The sequence below is a fragment of the Perca flavescens genome, chromosome 9 (genome assembly GCF_004354835.1).
Source record: "Perca flavescens isolate YP-PL-M2 chromosome 9, PFLA_1.0, whole genome shotgun sequence".
Classification (NCBI taxonomy): domain Eukaryota; kingdom Metazoa; phylum Chordata; class Actinopteri; order Perciformes; family Percidae; genus Perca; species Perca flavescens.
This window is the reverse complement of record NC_041339.1, coordinates 1,886,337-1,907,499: the sequence shown is the minus strand read 5'-3', so window position 1 is coordinate 1,907,499 and position 21,163 is coordinate 1,886,337. Positions and strand designations below refer to the sequence as shown.

Below are 21,163 nucleotides of genomic sequence, written 5' to 3'. Positions count from 1 at the left end.
ACTGTTAGGACCACCTTTACCGCATTACCGTAGGTTTTACAATCATGTTATTAAAAACAACAAGAATTCTGACTATTTTAAGTCTTTAAGCTGTAAGATTAAATGGCTAGATCACATTGCTGAATTGTGTTGAGTGAACCATTGCCGAGTTGGACTCCGGTTCTTTGGTTTGATATTGACAGCATTTTATTGTTAATGTTTTGTAATTAAACGCCACATCCTTGCTCCAAGGACCAATGAAAGTGGACCTATTTGCGTCTGATGGTGAGATGTTAATTTCTTAGAACTTTATAAGGAACTTATTCATTTTTTAATTGTTTTGCCACAGTCTTCCTTGCTGCCGTTTTTTTTTTTTTTTTTCAGTAACGTCATAAAGTAAATTGGTCATGCACTAGACATAACAGACATTTTTCAATCTGTCTTGAAATGCTTTAGAGTTTAGTTTGCTGTCACTTAGGCCACGGTGTGTGTTTTTAGATCCCACCTGGGATGCTTTGCTTTCTAATATTTGAAATTTCAGTTTGGAGGGTAGTAGGTTGTGGTACAAGGAGCAGGGGAGGGATGTAGGAGCTTTGTTTGATTTGCTGAATGTAGTGAATTATCTGTGACAGCCCGAAGCCCATTGGAATGGCATGATGGGATAAATTAAGTGAGGATTAGTGATTTGCGCTCTTTTGGAGTGACTCTCAGAGTATAGCCATTGATTTACAAAGGCATGTTGAGTTATTTGTGTTATCTAGATAAAGTTAACCTACTGTTTCCCTTAGAAAATAGTAACCTTACATTGTAGAAAGGTCTACAATATGTCTACAAAACACTCTCTGCTTAGTACTGAAAGAAATGTTGGAGGCCTCCAACATTTGTCTTATGTCTAATGACATAAATATGCGGACATACTGCAGACATAATATGCATGTAAGCCTGTATGCTCAATTTATCTGTCCAATTTGTTTTGGAGGGGGATTTCAGAAGAACATATTGTAGGCTGTTCTTGCACCCATATGTGCTTTATGTCCCTTTTTTTGTGAGCACTGTTTTCTGTCCTGCCTGAACAGGTAGGGCTACAGTGAGATATCAAAATATGACCATTTTGTATTTAACAATAAAACACAGCATTTTCTCTGTTCTTCTGGGTAAAGTTGTAAGAAAACACTGTCAAAGACAAGTCAGACTGCTGCTTAAATCAGTTCCCTGTCGCACTGCGTACTGCTCAACAATGTAAGGCGTCTACACACTGGCTGTGTCGCGTCTGCGTCGCGTGTCTATTCATATTTCGGCTCCCATGTTAACAGGTTAGAGCTTACACACGCACGTCTCAGACGCGGCTCAAAAACGTGTGCATGCTAGAAATGGATTTTTCATGCGACACGCAAGAGTGTTGGAAGCATTTCCAGGCAAATAGAATAGGAAAATATGTTTGTCATTTTGACACATACATATTAATAAATGACATGTTGATGTTTGAAAGTCTCTAGGTTTTGATATAAATGTAATAAAAAAAAAAATTATTTTTCTAGTATTGCACCAAATATTCTGGAGCCTATTTTGCCGTCAATACTGCCGACGTTGTATTTGCTGTAATCAAATCAGTATATGTTTATGTTTAACATGGTATTTCATTTTATCAATGGAAAACATCCATGTGTACAGACAAGGCTAGCAGCAGCAGCGCCGCGTCAGACACCTTTCTGGTGTGTAAAGACGTAGAAAAAATCTACACAGCCAACACGCAACAGAAACGCCACGCTCACACCACGCAAATGCCACGCTCACACCACGCTCACACCACGCAAACGCCACGCTCACACCACGCAAACACCACGCTCACGCCACGCTCACGCCACGCAGGCAGTGTGTAGCCGGACTAATGCGGTAACACCCATGTAGATTTTTGTGTTAAGCTCCTACAGTTACCTATAGTTTAGCCACAGTCCATTTTACTGTTTGTCAGTAACATGGAATGGAAGTCGGTCTGTTTGTTACACCCCATTTTTTAGTAATGATAAATATCCACTTGGCATTGTTTTCCTTTTTTTCTTTAATTAAATCTTACTATTTTCATGTATTTCTGTTTTACTATGAGTAGTGAGCATTGAGTACTCTGTTTGGTTTTGGAAGGTATGTCTGCATTTTATGTATTGACCTAAGAAACCCTTTTTTCTATTGGCTGTTTTCTCACTTACGTGCATTCTCTCCAATTGCTGAAATGAAAGATGATCATTAAAAAAATAAAGGGCCCACTGTTCGATGAGAGGTTAAGAGTATTGGTTAAAAAAAAAAATCCTGGATCTAATTAACATTCTTAACATTCTTCTCATAGCTCAGGTTATGCTCATGTTCTTCATGGACTTTAAGTCGTTAGTCTCAATAAACTTTTATAATCCGGTTTTACACAACACAGCTGGGCATGTACCTCATACATATATTTCCTGTGCCAGGTTTACATTTTATATGGAAGAAAATATTGTTTGCTCTTAAAGAACCAGTACCACCAGACACACTGCAAACGTGTCTCTGTTCTTACACGCTGTGATAAATCACCTGCAGGTAAACAGGTTTTATGCATTATTGAATCATTTGTGTGCTAACATTGTGGGCTTGATTTGGCTGTTTAAGGATTGCTCAATCTCTGGGGCAAAAATGATTCATAGAGATTAGCATTAGGGCTCATGGGAGGATTTGTGTAAGTCAGGTTTTGGAGGTAGGGTTATGGAATGCCTATTGATCAGTTAGAAGATAACTAATGGGTCAGTGTGTGCTCTTTGAAGTTATTTCCACCTATGTTTTATCTGAATTTCAGGGGGTCACTGCCATGTGTAGGGCTGGGTTTCATTAGAACTTTTTCAGTGCTACTGCCAAAATGATACCTGTGTTTTGGCAGCAAGACCAAAACCATTCCTTTTTTGATACCTCACTTTTTGAGTAATATAATGGTTTTCCTACGAAACCCTTCTTGAACTTTCAAAAGAAGTCAAGCTTGTCTCAATTGGGCCAGTGCTAAAAAAGAAATGAGTGAACGGCGCATTTCTGATCAGGCCTACCCTTCCCTCAGAGACAAACTCAGACCAAAAATCACATCTCTGTACTGTATTTTTCGGCTGACTGCTGATACATCATGTATCTTGGTATTTTCTACAAAGTGAGCTCACAAAGTGTTCACCTTGCCAGATGTGAGATATCTCGAGCACTTTTATTTTGACTGTGATCAAAATAAAATGCAAAGACAGAGATTCCTTCCCTGTTTGAAATTGTACAGCTGATGAAGTGTTTGAACTACACGGCAGACTGGATTCTCTACTCACAATGGCGGCTGACTCATATGAATGGTCGTCCAGCATGGGTTTAATGCGCATCGGCATGGCACCGTCTCACTCGCTCTTTTATACTTGTGTGCTGGTGTCTGTGCTGGTGTGTGGTAGAGCGAGTGAGAGAGTGACTGGTTTTTGCTTTGGAGCGAGTACCGACTCATGACCACGGTCAGAAAGCTATAGCAGGAAAAGTAGTGCGCAGTGGATATGACACATTCCTTTTGGTGTGGGAGACCTGGGTTCCATTCCCACTGTGATACATGAACCAACGTGTCACTGAGCAAGACCTTTAACCCCTAGTTGCTCCAGAGGTGTGCAACCTCTGATATATAGCAATTGTAAGTCGTTTTGGATAAAAGCATCAGCTAAATGACATGTAATGTAAACCCTCTCCTTGATTTCATGTTGTTCGCGGAGCAGGAGAACCCGGAAATGAGTAGAGGAAAATGCTCGATGCCAAGCGAACCAATCAGTTGTTGCGGTCTGCGACGCTGCAACGTGTAGTTACCTTTTTTGCGAGGTGCACGTCAGGCTACGCCGTGGATTTAACGCAGGACCATAAATTGGACACTCATAGAACTGAAGTGAATGTTGCATCCGGTTACAATTGTACACAGTGTTACAGTTGTACCAGTGGCAGGTTTTCCTCTCCTGCGTAATAAAATATACAGCTGTGCAAATAACAATTAAAACTGTAGGCAAATGTTAGCAGTGTGGATCTGCGCTGTGTCTCGCTCCATGTTGGAGGAGAGGAGTGAGGGCGGGGTTGCCCAAAGGGTATGAGAGAGGAGAGATGCAAACACAGGCACTGCTTTACATAAGAAGTGGGTTATGTAATGCAACATCAAACTATATTGATATAAATGGTAGGGGTGCAACAGATCACAAAACTCACGCTTACCAGGGATTTCCACTGGATGCGTAACGGCTGCGGACCAGCTCCGCTGCGTGTCTGCTGCGTGCTCCGCCGTCTGTCAATACCCACCAGGTCCGGATTTGTTGCAGCACGGCTGCGGCCGTGACTGACCGCTGTAGTCACAAGGACCCACAACTTCTCGCAAATTCACGCAGAATAGAACCACAAAACCAACAACAGTTTGTTTCTATCCAGAGCAGTAGAGGGGAAACGACTGTGCTGTGTTTTCAAGGTGTAGTGCAGGGAAATATGATCCGCCGTGAGCACGGTGTATTTTATTTTGAAAATTAACCGGATATTTATTTTGTTTCGCAGGGTTTGCTTTCCCGGGGAAAACAACAGACTTTCACCCTGGAAATGTGTGTTCCTTGGGAATGTTTTAATTCAAACCATGATATTTTTCCTAAACTTAACTAGTCGTTTTGTCGAATCAAACGGCAGCTCGCGGTGCCCTGTACCCGACTCGAAGCCCCCTATTCACGGGTAACCCAACTGCCGCTAATACTACGTCGTGAGTGTTGCTCTGTACGGATCAACCATGGTCCGAAACACCACTAATAAACGGTATTGTTTTGTCCCATATCTCGTCTGAAAATATATCAATATACCGCCCAGACGTACCATATCTCTAGCGTGACTAAAAAAGATGTACAACGATTTAAAAACCACCACTTGGGAATGATGCTTAAACTACATGCCACAAACCGTGACCACTGTTACAGTAACTATCCCATTTCTCAGTCTAACATGGTTATTACTTGCTACAACCAAATGTAGTGCAAGAAATTTGCAAAAGGCAGAGATGCTTTAAACATCAGTCTAACTTACAGCGACCTTAAAGTACCACACACAAAAAAACAAGCTATGCAAAGGTCAAATACTGCACGCATGAGTTTGTTTATGTGGTTGCTGATGTCTTGTCAAACAGCAATGAACATTGTCATGATGTGTGCAGGCAGTGCCTAAAATCATCCGAGGTCTGAGTTTAGTGCCCTATCAGCTCGCTGCACAGGACATCTGTCAGCAGAAAAGACACATTCCTTACCTTCATCACCACCACATCCTTCCCTGAATGTCCCACAGAGAGACATGTGGCTATTTTTGAGTATACCCAGGCATTCAGGATGGCTGGAGTTTGACCGATTAGGGCCTAGTGGAAGAATAGTAAACAAAGGACATGGTATGGCTCATGCTGATTGGGCTGCCATAGTGAAAAATGTTTGAAAAAGCACTATCACCCTCCTGCCTTGATGTTGTGTAGACACTGCCTTTATTTGCCCTTGTTTTTTCCTTTTATGCTGCTGCTTGTCACAGTTTGTTATTTTTTATATACATTCTTAAATTTCTTATTGTGGAGCCATGTTTCCTGTTAGGTTGTTTTGAATAAAAAGTCAGACTACTGTGCAGCCCCAGTGTGTCACACAGATGTCCTGGCAAGTTGTTGATCTTAAAAACATCCTTTTATTTGTATGTACAAAAAATAGTAGAAAACAATGACTGTAGTACTGTACCAGTCCTCAGTTTTTGGACTGACCATTGTTAACTTTTAAAAGTTTTGCCTTGGTTACACTAATGAGTGTATTTAACATTCTCTCCTTTGTTTTCCTTAACCACTGTTGACATTCTCTGATTCTTTGGAGCTACACTTCACCATGCCTGTCTGCTTAGTCTGTAATCAAACTTCCATTGGCATTCCAAAAAAAAAAGTGAAAGATTTTGCACAGCAGCATGGTCTGGTCGCAAACACTGTACTGTATAATTGAATGTATTCTGGAGTTTGCAAAATGTGTCCATCTTTTTTAAATCCGTAAACCCAATGTCACATAGTTTTAATTTTCTCACAATGCTTCAAGGCTTTAAAAAAGGCTGCGACACTTTTGTGTTACTTGAAAGAAAATATCAGTAAAAACTGCACTTTAAAATGTAACTGTCATACTTCTTTTGTTGTATTTTAGCAGAATACTAAAGGCAGCAGAACGGAGTACACTTTAATATCTGTTCATTTATCTCAAGTAATATTGTTATCGCATATTGCGTATTTTCCTGATATCGTGCAGCCCTAGCCTCCATCTACTGTAAGACCTTACCTTAATCTTGCATAACCCACAACCACTAATTTACCCTTGTGAAAGACAACCGGTTTGCTTAAATGTAATGTCCATTTGGTGCTTGTGTACCTAAAGTAAATGTATTCAAACTAGTGTTATGAAGTGAGAATGATTTTCCGGTTTAGTAAAACAGTTTAGACTGATTTGTGTTCATTTTAAACATGGTAACCAACTGTAAACACATCAGTCAGTGATTCAGTTTCTCAACAAAAATACACTACCATATCAGGACCAGCTCAGGAATCTAGCCAGTCATTAAAACTCTCAGTCCACCCTGCCTTAACCCTGCCTTAAAATTGGTATTGTAGAAAAATGAAAAGGGGCTTTGATTTGAGCTATCTTGGCTCTGGCTTTCTGTGCTGAGGATAAAGGCCATATAAGACGTAATGGTCTGTAAATGTACACATACCTTTGTAGTTGAGTCATACAGCCCCCTCTCACAGGTTGAGTGGAGAACTGATAGTCAGCTGCAGAGCTTGACTTTTGTGTGTTAACGTGCCAACTGCCAAGCAAGTTCTCACTGCTTTTCTTTCCACACCGAGCCGTGCTGTCTTTCTCCTCTCATATCTGACTTACTGCGTCAGTGTGAGGACAGCACTGACCTTCGCCGTAGCTGTGGTTTTGTCAGTTTAATATCTTATATGCAGTGGGTCTGATGGGATTTATTAACACTAGCAGTTGCGGACTTCAGTGCACTGTGCTCAGTTCACTGTACTTCCCTTTGAGAGATGTGTTATTCCAGGTGTCTGCCCTCAAACAAACACAATGCAGTTTGTTTTTACAGCATGCCACTAGCTTGGATAGCAGCTTTTTGAAGTAGTTTTATAGCCTTTGATTCACGTCTTTAGAAACTAGCCAACCTGCTGTTAACTCTGGTAAACAGTGGGTTTCTTCTGTCACTGTTACCATATAAAATATATTAAGAATGTCAACAAGAAACTGCTGGCTTTTTGGTGAACATATCCCTTAAGCATCTTTAGTTTTGTAGTTATATTGCCCTTGGTTTTAATGTATCTGCTGCCATAAAGATTTGATTAATAATTGCTAGTAATAGTTTCTAATATTAATTCATATATAAAAAAAAATGCTAACATAACATTTACGACTTACCAAAAAATTTACTGTTTCTGATGGCGTGTGGTAAGCTCCATGATTTCAATATACCTACAGTAGGTTTGGTCTTTCATAAAGGGTTTCCTGCTCTGAAGATGCTTTGTAATAAACACTGAAATATGTGTCCAAATATTGCAAGTTCTTTTTCTTGTCGCCTCAATTCACAATCAGGGTCTTTTTGTTCTGAAACGCAGTACACAAGTTACAACATAAGGTCACGTTAGCAGAATCTGCACCACAATAGGCTTTAAAACCCACGGTAAATATCAGGGGTTTGCTTATCACAGGTTTCAAAGTAATGAGAAGCAGTAAGTAGCACCAAGGTTAGGTTGTATGAGGTTACTTAAACTCTTTCACAACACTGTGGTTGGAACCTCTAGGATATAAGACGTCTTTTGGCACCCACTAATAAACTGGATATTCTCTATGCGCCTGTGGCCACTCTGATAAATACAAATATTTAGCACTGTGTGCATTAAAGGCACAATCCTCGATTGGTGTGCAACACCCATTATGGCCCTAATGTCACATTCCAAAGGCGGTCCATAAAGATCATTTGATCAAAGAGGTTATAATAAAATGTGAAACTAACATTCTTTTTGCGCAACAGCCACAATTGTGGACTGAATGCTGCCGTGAATAATATCAAAGTACCGTTAAAAGCATAAAGTATCAGTTACCTTCTGTCATGAAAAGCCACAAGCAGTGTTCTTCTTCTGCTCAAATAATCCGGGTAAGAATCCAGAGCTAGCTTTGAGGTTTCCCAGCGATCAGGTAATTATTGACAAAAAGATGAAATTGAAGACAACCTTAACTTGTCAAACTGGCTTGGCAAAAATGCTAACATGCTATCTAATGCTGCACAAGTTTTCTTTTACAAACTATAGGCTTTAGCGTAGACCTCTATTCCATTAAGTCAGTTTACACAGGACTGTCTGATTGCCTCTAAAAGACCCTTTCCATGACAAATTATTATTAGGGGCCGATTAGGTCTTCCTTCCATTAAATCGGCCTTCCCATGCATGAAAAATCCCTCAACTTTGCATATAGGTCCAGTCCTATGCTAAACTTCCTCAACTGGCTTTGCGGTCTGATAGTTCCAATGGGTAGTGCTACAGCAACTTCGAAAATTCATAATAAATCTGTCGTACATGCTACTGTAGCACTTTGCAACTTTAACTAAAATGTATTCCCACATGAGCAGAAATGTTCATATTCTTTGAGCTGCGAGGAATTATGAAGTCCATCATCTGTTTTTCTCAAAAACTGTACAACTAATTAAACTCCTCTGTTTTTGCTGAAATGACACCAAAATTGCTCCACCGCATCTTCATCATCGTCATCCACAAAAGATCCTGCCAGATTTCTGCAAAATCCTGCAGTGCATCTAAATGTTTTACTGTGAACAACTATTACAAAATCTTGATGATTGAATCTTGATCCAGTGACCTATGGTAGAGGTAGTGTGGTACATTTCAGAATTTTATCTCAACCTGAATGTTTGACAATACTTTGAATTGTATCCTCATGTAAGCTATTACAGTCAATGGGAATAGAAGCCGTGGGCAGTGATCGTTTCAAGCATGAATGAATGAATGAATGAATCTAACTACAGGTGTCAATGTAAATAGACTATTCATGATTGTAATTTTTCTGTTTAAAGCTTCTTTTGACTTTTTTTCTTTCTCTCTAACTATATATTTGTAATTAAAAAATGAATCAGATTAAGGTTTGTTGCCAAGTAGGTTTTCACATGTAAGGAATTTGCCTCGGTGTTTGGTGCATAATTAACATTTCAAGAGAAAATAAAAGCATTACACTTGTTTCTGAAACCTTATCCATATATGTTTACCATACCATGTTCGTTGTTTAATAGCAGTTTTAAATGGATTAATCCCCTCTCGCAAGTAGGAATGGTATATTTTACGTATCTCTGTTATTAATGTGAGCCCTTTGTTCAGTCCGAAATGGCAGCGACTCAGCTCTGCGGCTGCGTGCAGATGTTGTATTGACGACCCAATGATGTGTCGCCTCTCATTATTATTATTATTATTATTATTATTATTATTATTATTATTATTATTATAAACCGACCTTCTTGGTTTGATGTCCTCTAGCTTCCTCTGAATTCCCAAACCTATTCCACAGATTGCACAAGTCATCTTCCTCTCTTATTAAGTCAAACAGAAAGGCAGAGCAGTGTTTTTGGACTTTGCACTCATTAACTGGACTGCACAGACAGCTAACGGCTGTTAGCAAACATTAGCTACAGCTGTTTAAGTCAGCTAACATTTTCTTTAGCATGTTTTATCCTAAATCTGCTCTTCTGTAGCGCTTCCTAAGTTTGACTCAGAGACCCAATATATTATTGTTATGGAAACAGATTGGCTAGAGGAAGCTTTGACAGAAAACAGGACAAGGATTTATGTTATGGCTAATGATTGCCAAAATGTCCAGTATCATGCTAACCAGCTAGCTTGCCGGTAGAAGTTAGCTTCCTTAAATATATTGGTATCTTTATAAAATGGTGTGTTTTTCTATCTGCTGTGGTTATGTTCCAGGTTGAGGAGGGCAGCAAGGCAGCAGCTGTGAGTCTCCAGGTGGGAGACGAGCTTGTCAACATCAACGAGATTCCCCTGAGTGGCTACAGGCAGGAGGCAATCTGCCTAGTCAAAGGCTCCCACAAGACCCTCAGACTGGTGGTGAAAAGGTAAGTAACCAATCCCCGGTCCCCTCCCGTGCCTTCTCCTTCTACATCTGCTGCTGTCACAAGTGCACCACCCCCTCAGCCTAACTAGTCACTATGGTAACATTCCCAACAAACCAAGGTGATAGAGGAGTGGAGACAGAGGATCCTGGCCCTTGCAGCTGTTTTTCTGCATAGTGTGTCTGTAGACTTAGCCTGCACTTCCTGGTGTTTCTAAGCTGTCACATGAGTTTTCTGCAGCTAGATGGTCCTGTTTTGCCAGGTTGTACTTGGTTGCAGTCAATAGGAGGCTTGTGACACAATTTTTCATGCGCAAGTTGAAGGAAGGAAGTGAGCCTGTAGGTGACATCATCTGCACTATTAGATCACACGCAGGCAGGTGTGGGAAGGACAAACAAGGGGAATGATGCAAATGACAATATTTGGCATTGACGTTGTTTTTATCAGTCAGTTGATCTCACGTCCCCTCTGGGATAAGACATTTCTAGTTTGCATTTTTTCTTCTTCTTTGCAGCACCACACATTTCACTCTTTCTCATTGACCAAAGAACAGACTGCAGCGGAACAGTAAACCCACAATAAATGATTACATTCACTTCTTTTGTCATAGGCCAGTCCCTGTGACTTATTGACTCCAAGGTATTGTTGAGTATTCATATCTTGTTTAACTGATGAATCATTTGTCAACTTAGTCCTGGAGGCCTTCTTACAAATGACCTTGTTGTGTGTGAAACACTGGTCCCATTGTCTTCCTGTGCCATCTGCATTTCCTTCTGTACTGTATCATATAATAACGTAATCCCTAAACAAATCCTACTGTACAAGGAAGTCCATTTACCATTTATCTCTCCACAATGACGTGGCTGTGAGTCTCACTCATTGTGTTTTATTCTCAATAGACATATCTATAGTAGGAACGGGAAACAAGAAGGATGTGTAACTGTTTATAACAATTTGTGCCCTATTTGATTACTGATGTTATTGTGGGACAACTTAAAGGACCTGAAAACGCATCTTTTCAATCGGCTTCTTATTATGAGCCATGGAGTCTACATTAACACACAATTTTCTGCCAAACTTAGAACAGTTTTGGTTGATACATATGAAAGATTTCTGTATTTCTGTTAATGTCACTGTTTTTCTCACTGGTTTGAAGTGGGAGGAGCTTAGTTGGAAAAACATGACGTTACAGACTTCCACGCACCATTCAGGATTTAGCAAGAATTTGAATCACAATCTGATGACTGTTGTGGGGATGTTTGCTCATGTTCAGTGTTTCCTCCATGTTGATTTGACCGTGGTGGCCCCCCACAGTAACATTTCTGCGCCCCACGGTATCAGAAATAGGGCTGCACTGTTAGAGTGCATGTCGGAGAATAGTGCGGACATACAAGGATAACTAGCCGTGTGTGTGTGTGTGTGTGTGTGTGTGTGTGTGTGTGTGTGTGTGTGTGTGTGTGTGTGTGTGTGTGTGTGTGTGTGTGTGTGTGTGTGTGTGTGTGTGTGTGTGTGTGTGTGTGTGTGTGTGTGTGTCCTTGAGAACTGTAAGTCGTATAACTTATGAGGGGGAGGGGGGTACGGATACGGACCTGTCCCTGCTGCTAAAAATAATCCTAAAGGAAACACTGCATGTTGCCACAGTCATTGTCCATTAAATATACCCACACAGTCCTAATTAAACTAGCAACTGGAAATAATATTTAAGGGTGTATTTTCCCTACTTAAAATCTGAATAATCGTTCGATTGGATATATTTGTGTACACACCCCGAAGTTGTGATGGATTACAGGATATAAAAATGATTTCTTTGACACATATTTGGCATATAACAAGGAATAGCAGAACAATTAACACTGGACTGGACTGAATTATTAACAGTAAAAGTATCGGTTGCCTGCCAACAGAAAACCATTTGCAACAACAAATTGTTAGAAAAATCACTAGTCTGTATATAAATTGGACATACACTTAGTTGCCAGTTTATTAGGTACACATATAACTAATGCAGCAATGCGATAAGTCTCACCTTGATTAAGGTTATATTGTTCAGTTTTTGTTGAAACTGTTATGTGGTTATTTTGGAGGATGTTGTTTGTGGTGCTGTTAGATAAGGTTGTATCATACTGACAGAAAAAAAAATTATATATATATATATATAATGTTCTGCTGATAATATTTTGTTAATATTTTGTTCACTAAATTTGTATCAATGAGAGTTGGGTAAATGACAAAAACAACTCCCTGTCTAATGCAATACAGTTCTTCAACAGCAGCACAAACTACTGTACATGCCAAGAGAGAAATTAGACTGTAAATCAACTCAAAATGGACCTAGAAGCAGTCCCAATATTACTAAATATTTTTAAAGTGTCTTGTATCATGGCTAATCACTTGCTAGTGTCACAGTTTTCACATGATTCATGGCAGCAACATGTCTTTTTCCTTTTAAAATGGGGAGAATGGGAAGTAAATACTGTGAAGATTCAACTACAGAAGAGCAGGAGGCATACCGAAAGGATCTGGGAATTGTCATTTTGGTATGTTTGTAATTGTAAATGGAGAAAGACATCTCCTTACAAGGACAAGTCTTATTGTTCATATTGCAAAGATGATATACCTCAACGCTTTAACAGTTGTACAGTGTAGCATTCCACATCACTACCTTTAACGGTATGGAACCCTAATGTTTGAAGCTTTATCTGTGCCTGCGCATTTAGGTGTCAGCACGTAACACCGTTCTTTTGATCTCAGAGATAGTTGAATGAGAATCAGGAAGCTGACAGAACCTGCTCCTCTACAGGCATGGTCTCTTTATAGACAGTACAAGGGAGGAGCTTGATTTAGCAAGTCATATATTTTGGATGCAGTGACTAATGTGAGACTGTTTGCATAGTGTCATTTAGAAGAGAGGCAGGGGAGAGGCTCATCACACGTCACCTAGAGTAGAGATAGGTGTGGTTTTTTTGTGGGAAGCGTCTCGTCCTCTTTTGTATCGCACATGCCTCGACAAAACTACTGTGCAATCCGGGCCTCAACTTCAGTATGTCAAATGAGGGAATCTTTCAGATGTATATATTTTTCACTTTATTGATGTGATTTGAAAACATCTGCACAAACAAAACAAAACTAGGGTGTGAGCTGCAGTTAAATTGTACATGTTATGCTAAATTTGTTTAAAACTTGCCAACACTTACTGCTACATACAGTAAAACCCACAGCAACACATTGCATTTACATGCATTCCAGCTTGCTATTGTTATTCTTTGCTAACTGTTAAATCCAAAAGTTGTAATTTGGCTGAATGCGGAATATTTTAACTTAAATTCTGGTTACTGTATATGGACAGTCCTTTACTTTACTGAGACCAAAGAAAACAAACCACACCAGTGCAACTGGAATTCGTAGAAACCAATGATTTTAAACACCAATAGCTCTCCCATGTTGTCTTGGGAGCTTGGATATTGCAGTGGTGATCACCATAGCCAAACTCTTTTTTTTTTTTTTTTTTTTTTTTTTTTTTTTTTTTTTTTACATGAGGTGTTCACATTATTTTGTTTACCTATAGTTTAGAACAGATAGGAATTTAATTTGCATCAGGACCCCCCGCAGTGGTTGGCCTTCTTTTCCCTTCCCCTGAGGCATTTGCAGAAATTCAACTAACTGCAAAGTGAATCATTAAACTTTACAACGTGAAGCTTGAAGTTTGTTGTGGCTTTTGGTTTCCCCCTTCTGGCATTGTTACAGTAGTACCACAGTCACTAACATGCTTCATTATTCTGCATTGGATGACATGTTGTCTAGTTTAGCAGAAGGCTTCTCCTTCCTCTCTCTTTTACTTGTTGCAGCATCAAAAAATATTACATCTATGTGGCTATTTTAGATGTGTTCGCCCTGTACAGAGGTTTGGTGCACAATCCAATTATACCTGGGAGAGCTTATTGGCCGAACTTACAGTGTAAGCATTCAGTAGGGGTTGCAGTGCAGAGGCTTACATTTACTGGTCTTTGTTTTTCTAAATAAGCCTATGTAGTACGTTTGGAATGCTGTGCACTGAATTCTTGTCATAAGCAGATTTCTTAAAATTGTTTGGGTCTTAGCCGAGAAAATCCTAGTTTACAGATTTACACTGTAGCCCTGTCTTAATTGCACCCCTCGGTTTCTTTTTGGTTTGCTCCATTCCCAAGGTGAGTTGACAAGGAGTCACTGAAATAGATATCACTAGCTAAACAAGAAGGTTTCAGTCAAATCAACCTGAGAAATATTTTGTCATCCCATACTAGCAATTATGAATGTTAATAGGGAAGATCACCCGCAGGGAACTACAATCAAAGCATGTCATGGCAGACGTTAAATAAACATTTAATCATTTCTCACACATCACTAACACTTTTGACTGCTTTGTGCATGTTTGCTCGTGCTATCATATTATATATGGCACTTTATGGATTGTTTGTGGTTGGCCCACAGTATGTCATTATGGGTTACATTTAATCCACACTCTGGCTCGGTTTTCACCTGCTTTTAACATGATCCAATCAAAAGGTGTGTGTGTGTGTGTGTGTGTGTGTGTGTGTGTGTGTGTGTGTGTGTGTGTGTGTGTGTGTGTGTGTGTGTGTGTGTGTGTGTGTGTGTGTGTGTGTGTGTGTGTGTGTGTGTGTGTGTGTGTGTGTGTGTGTGTGTGTGTGTGTGTGTGTGTGGTCACTCACATAGGCTAAATCATACATTATAAGAGAAACGTGCAATGACTAATGAAAAAGCGTTGCCTACAGGCGTCATGTTCAGGCATTGTGTGTCTGTGTGTGCCAAAGGACGTAACTTTTTTTACTGCCCGACAGCGTTATATGTGTGTAATATGTTCAGGTTTTTGTTTGTAGTTCTAGATATCTGCTTGATTTTTACAGTTTCATGTTTGCGTATAGGAGTCTCACATTTCCTGATTTTGTTGCTTCATAATAAAAGCTTTTAAATAACAAAACAATATGCTTTCCTCCTTCTAAAAAGCAACAGCAGAGATTGCGAGCTAAGAAAAGGAATGTCTGTAGTAATATCCTACACATGAATGTAGGTACATTTTATGAAACAAAAAAAGGCTTATTGTCTAGCGGCGTTCCCTGGGACCTCCGTCCTGCCGATATTGGCCGCCTTTTCAAGGCTAGCACTGGGCACAGAGCACCAAAGAGCCGGGGAGGAGAGCAGGCGGGCAGATCTGTGCAGAGCACTGGAAAAAAAACACAGACACATTGCCAACAGTATAATAATAACATCAAAACCAAGATTCACTCTCAATGGTGTCAGTGACATGAGAAATACTTTCAAAATACTAATGTTTTTAAAAACGCACAGCTGCCAATAGCTGGACAAAGCCTGTGAATTAGTACGTAGTCCACTTACAGTTGAAAAGCGGCCCTTCAATGTAGCCCAGGACACATTTGCGTACACACTGCTAAAAGAATGTGCTCATACACGGTCCAGACCACCAGGCCTGAGTGATCGGATCTCAATGCATCCTCAATGTGTCCTGGGTAAATTTACACCTGTACTTAGAGATGGCCACTTGTGATCAGATCACTCAGGACAGATTTTCAAACCAAAAAACGGGACCACTTGTTTGTTGTTGTTGCTTGCCTTGTGCTCCGGAGTCTTTCCCACTTCAGCTGTGATACTGTTACAAGAGTAAAACAGAGGCCCCACTGCTTGCTTTAAGTAATTGACAGAGTGCTGGTACAAATTCACCAACAACCTGAGTTACTGATATACCCCAAAACAACCTGAATTGTAATATTGGACTGTGTTTAAGACGCAGGACATGCAGGACTTTGTTATAGTGATGTTGTTAAGACCCTCACCCTCAGACAAAAGGTTTCCAGGTGTTTCTGACCATGGGTCAGTGCAGACAGCCGGCGACTTGACAGCTGGTATGCCACTCAGCCCAGGAATGTGCTGGTCATTACATGCTACTCATGGTTCACCTCTCTCACCCGAAACATGACTGGTTTGATTGTAGGGTCTGCTGAAGAGGGCCTTTGTCAGACCCACAGGGACCAAATGGAATCCACCGGCTCACCTGCTAAGTGCAGGTTGGGTGTATTACAACCTCAACATCTTTCTGCCCTATACAGTACAGTACATGATGCTGCTCTTCATTTTCCCAGATGTCATACAATAGTGAATGCATCTATCTGTCCAAGAAACGCATTGTATTGTTTTTTTGTTTTTTTTATGAGAAGAATCTCACACCATTGGTCAAATTAAAACATATTAGTTATGGTTAATAATCCACGTGATCCAGGAGGCAATTGCTAAACTTTAATTAATTCATTATTAAAATTAATGCATTCGCTGTTTGGACTTTATGCTTGATTGCTTCCCTCACAATAGATCACTGTGAATTGTATTGCTTTCCTATCAGCTTTAGGTCGCAACCATTCTTTGCTAATCTTCTTGCCTGTCACCAGAACTCTTAAGCAAGTTAATACAAAAAAAAAACCTTATTTGTCACTCAGGCAGGAGTGTTTTCTCCCATTAATGCCATTTAGGATGGTCATTATGTACAACTATAATCTATATAGCTGTAAATATCTGCTATACCACCTGTACCGTTACATTGGCAAAATAATTGGCATATTAGTTTGAATTACTTTGAATTATGAATTACAAAGATTTTGATAGAAAGGTGTTGCAGATACACATACCAAGTTTCCTTGACATTTTATGCAGGTTTTGCATAAAAGTCATGACCCTGCAAATTTGAAAAGGAAATTGCTTGTTGGTCAATTTAAAAGAATAGAAAATAAAATACTTTATTGTCAACTTTTTGCATCCAAAAAGGCAGAAATTTGTCTTTGGTTTGCATGTGCCATATCTGCTATTAAAAGGGTACATTAAAAACATCACATAAAATCCAAACACATTTACATAAAAACACAATACACTAGAAGCTACGTTTTAAAAGGAGCATCAGGCACTCCATGGTGAGACCTGAATCAAGGTTAAACAAATAGATATAAAGTACTGGGTGCTGAGTTAGCAAGCTGGCTCTGTCCTCACTGGCTCTGTCCTCACTGATCTAGATATTTTATGGCATTCAAAGGGCACAGCAATTGGCACTCTTGTATTGTTTATTATTTGTTTATTAAGGGAAATGAAGTGACAATTTAATTTAAAATAAACACAGACCACTATGTCATAATAGTTTAATCCAACCAGACCATAGAGTAAAATGCTATTGTGGCTAATCTAAGCCCAATGGCCATGAGGTTTAATTATTATTCATTTATGTAGCGTTCATACATTCATTGAACTACAGCTAACAAGCCCAATTAAACACAACCTGAAATAATGAGCACAACAACATGGGCTTAAATCAATAGTTTTGAATACTAAGTTGTATGTGCCATGTGTCGCTGACATCCCTGCTTGTGCAGTTGCAATGCTCATTTCCCGAGGCTTTCAGGAAACAGGGTGCCCTTGCACCCCAGAGAGCAACCTGTTACCATAGCAATGGTAGAAATGCATGTCTCCCGCACAAGAGGGGAGATGGGAAGACAAGAGTCCGACATTTCATCCCGTCATTAGCATATTAGCCCCTAAGAGCCAATGAGACGAGGCAAGGTACGGGAATACTCCGAGGGGACTGGCTGTGACAATAGCCCTCCTCCTTCTCTTTACTCTCTTCCACCCCCTCCCTGGGGTAAAACCCACGTAATCCTGAAGGAAATCTTCCCTCCGTTCAAACTACTTCAGCCCAGAGAACTTAGTTTTAGTCATAGCCATACTGTGTTGCATATTCTGTTTTTGAGTTGTGGTTGATGTGTGTTCGGAGGTAGTGGAGTTGTGCCATGATGCTCAGACCTCAGCGGCCTGCATGTCTCTTTATTTTAGCTCGTCTTTCAAGTGTCTGTGGAATGCAGTGCCTGACCAGCACACGGGTACAACTGGTCTCTCTTCCAAATTGAGCTCCAGGCTATTATTATTGTATGGTCTTTTGGATAACACTCTTCTTCTTTGTGTCCATTTTGAATTCCTTCATCCAGATGTTTGGTGAGTCAAACTGAACATTATTTTATGTTTTGGTCACTTTTTGTATTTGAAACTTTTGACTTCTGTGTTTGAAGGCCATCATACCTGCTGCTTTTTGTCTTGCGATAGTTTAGTGAATAACTGGGGGACATATTGTGGCCTTCTTTGCCTGCTTTTATGACCCTAATACTCTGTTATTGTGGTGATTGTTTTTGTCTTATCATTCATTATGAGGTCATTCATCATTTAGGTTAAGCCATGATCAGCAAGACTTAGCATTCCCTACCAAATGCAAATTAATCTTTGAGGGAAAGACTAATAGGTAAAACAAAAATCATCTGTGAATACACTCCTAAAGTATTATTAATACATTGGCTGTTACTTAGTTTAACAAGTCTGTTTGGTTTTGTACGCATATGTGTGTTTTTGTTTGTTGTTTTTTTTTAAATGAGGACTGGTTGGTACCAGATACATTTGAAGGGAAATGGGGCTCTAAACTGATCACTTAGAAAATAGCCTCTCCCCCTTCCCCCATTCCAGCCAACTGATTCACTTTCCTAGCATATCTGTGCTGGCCCAGCTGTAGCCCTGACGATAGGCCTAATAAAACCAGGGTCATTTGCATACCAATAGCAGGCGCCATGTGTGGCTAGCTCCTAGTGCCCTAGAAACACTGACTGTGAGGAGACGAGGAAGACTGGGCTCCATGTTGGCTTTTCTTTGTCCTCTAAATAGGCCTTAACTTTAATCCACAATTAATTTTGTGAAATTGTCCCACTTTATTGAGCTTAACCAAATCTCTGTCTGAAAATTATCAATCTATGAAAGTAGTGCAGGGTGCAGATATAATAGCTTAAGTTATACATTTCACCCAGCAGTTTGTTCCAGGTCTCCATCTGAAGGAAGCTGCTGTTTGGACCTCTTGTCATCCGATCATTGAAGGCCTTTAGACAAGGGGACTGTGGGGGCAGGACCCCCTGACCTCATGGCTTTGTAGGCCAAGTCTTGAGTCCAATGAGGGCAAAGCTTTGTCTAAAATTTTTGACCAGTGCAACTCCAATTTTCCACAGTTCCCTCCATAGTAAAACTAGCTACCAAGGTCTAACATAATGATACTAGACTGAGGCTAAACTATTAACAAGTATTTACAGGTGTTTTAAAACGTATTCCACTTAAGTTATGTTTCTTTGGTAGGTGTGAGAAACTGATGCGTAAAATCTTGCCAAAAATCAAAGAGAACATGCCATTCAATATAAACTCCATTTAAAACACAAAGCTTGAATCAGTTTAACCCATTTTATACAAGTAGAAAATATATACTTTCCCTATAACCGTCCCTGTTTAACAGTTGTATAAACTCAACTACATTAATATCACTGTAGGTGTACTAAATGACTACCAAAGTCTCTTGTGCCTGTGAAGTGATATGCGGGCTGTCTGGGAGGCAGACGCCAGCTTGAATCGAGGGGTGATGTGGCTGATCTGATTGAGATTCTCTATTCTGTTAAGCTCCCTGCCCCATGCTGGGCCTGTGTTCCCCCTGGGACCATATGGCAAAGTCTGAGCACAACCAGCTCACATCAGCTACAAACTGTTTAGATAATGAGCCTAATGAGAGATGAGTAAAACTGTTGCTGTTCCACTCTGGCAATGGTCTTCTGTGTTGTAGGTCCATCATAAAAGGTTGTTCTCACCCTTTCTCAACTTCCATGACACTCAAAACTATGAAATCAGGACCATGCATTAGTTTGACCAGGAGAGGGGGCTATAACGGCATTTATCAGTAGACATGTACACTTCTGTAGACTGCATGTTACCGTCCTGTGAATTAGAACACTGTGATAATTCAGTTGGATCAGAGGGGATTTAGATAACCTTTGTCCTAGTGAGCTATTTTAGACACTAACCTTCCCAACACACTAAGTTTTCTTCGGTGCTATAGTGTGCACAAACTTTCAACAATCAGAACCAGCGGTCTAAGTGTCAGATGGTCTTTGTCCTGTCTGTCCTGATTCTTGTCCTTGTCAATGAGCTCTTAGTGTGTGTGTTCCTCCCCCCTGCTGCCCAGGAATATGAAAATGGTGGATATTGTAGCTCAGAAAATGCCCTCTGAGAATGACGTGCATGTGGCAAGAAGCTTTCTTACGAAGATTTTGCGAAGTTCCATGAGGTACGGTTCTGTGGCTTCATCGTAATCAGTAGTACCTATTCCCTTTCTTTCCACTCCCTGTGCCCATAATCATATTAGTCATTTGTCTAGTAATGATATCATCTTCATTCCTCTCATAGAAACTCTCTCTCTCCTGTGGTTTATTACCTGCCCTCATTGGCATGCATCTCTTTGGATTGTCTTGTGGTTCATGTCATTAGATGAAAGATATTCATCCCATTTGTACAGCATGCAATACACAGTCTGTCCATGATGTATGCAAACATTTTTTTTTGTCTATAGCGATTTGATGAAAATAAATTGTATTTGATTTGTTGTCATTTTATGCTATGTTCCGTGCACATTTTCCTGACATGCAATTCAGAAAGAATCGCTTTAAAGGGTACGTTTCATATGCTTAACTGTGCAAAGTTTGTGATCAGTATTCACACAGAGACGTACATTAAAAACCCTCTAAAATAGTTTCTATCTGTAAATGTTGGACTGAATCAAAAATGTAGCAAAAAGCACTGCCTCAATACAGATGCAGTACTAGCTACAGCAGTAACTTTCAGTTGCACAGATTCATATGTGAAAGCACATACTGTTTTCCATAAGGGGCAGGTCTCTGATCCAGTCTGTTTTTTTTTTTTTTTTTGCCCTCTATGCAGGCGGAATGAACCCATAAGCAGGCCTCACTCCTGGCATTCCACCAAGTTCAACGACAACCAATCCGAGGCTGCCAAAACACAGTCTCCACCCACCCAAGTCTGGCACACCAGATATGATGCAAGGTAATTCTGGGATCTTGAAGTTTGCCTCATGAGTAGATATCAAGCACTT

At 40.1% G+C, this 21,163-nt stretch overlaps 1 protein-coding gene across 1 annotated transcript in view; it reads left to right on the top strand.

The window, feature by feature from the left end:
- shroom2a (shroom family member 2a) overlaps positions 1-21,163 on the top strand; it is a 39,321-nt gene that overhangs the window by 5,333 nt on the left and 12,825 nt on the right. The window contains exons 3-4 of the mRNA XM_028587079.1: positions 10,007-10,155; positions 20,992-21,114. Coding sequence (XP_028442880.1) covers positions 10,007-10,155; positions 20,992-21,114 — 272 coding nt within the window. The remainder of the gene's footprint in view (positions 1-10,006; positions 10,156-20,991; positions 21,115-21,163) is intronic.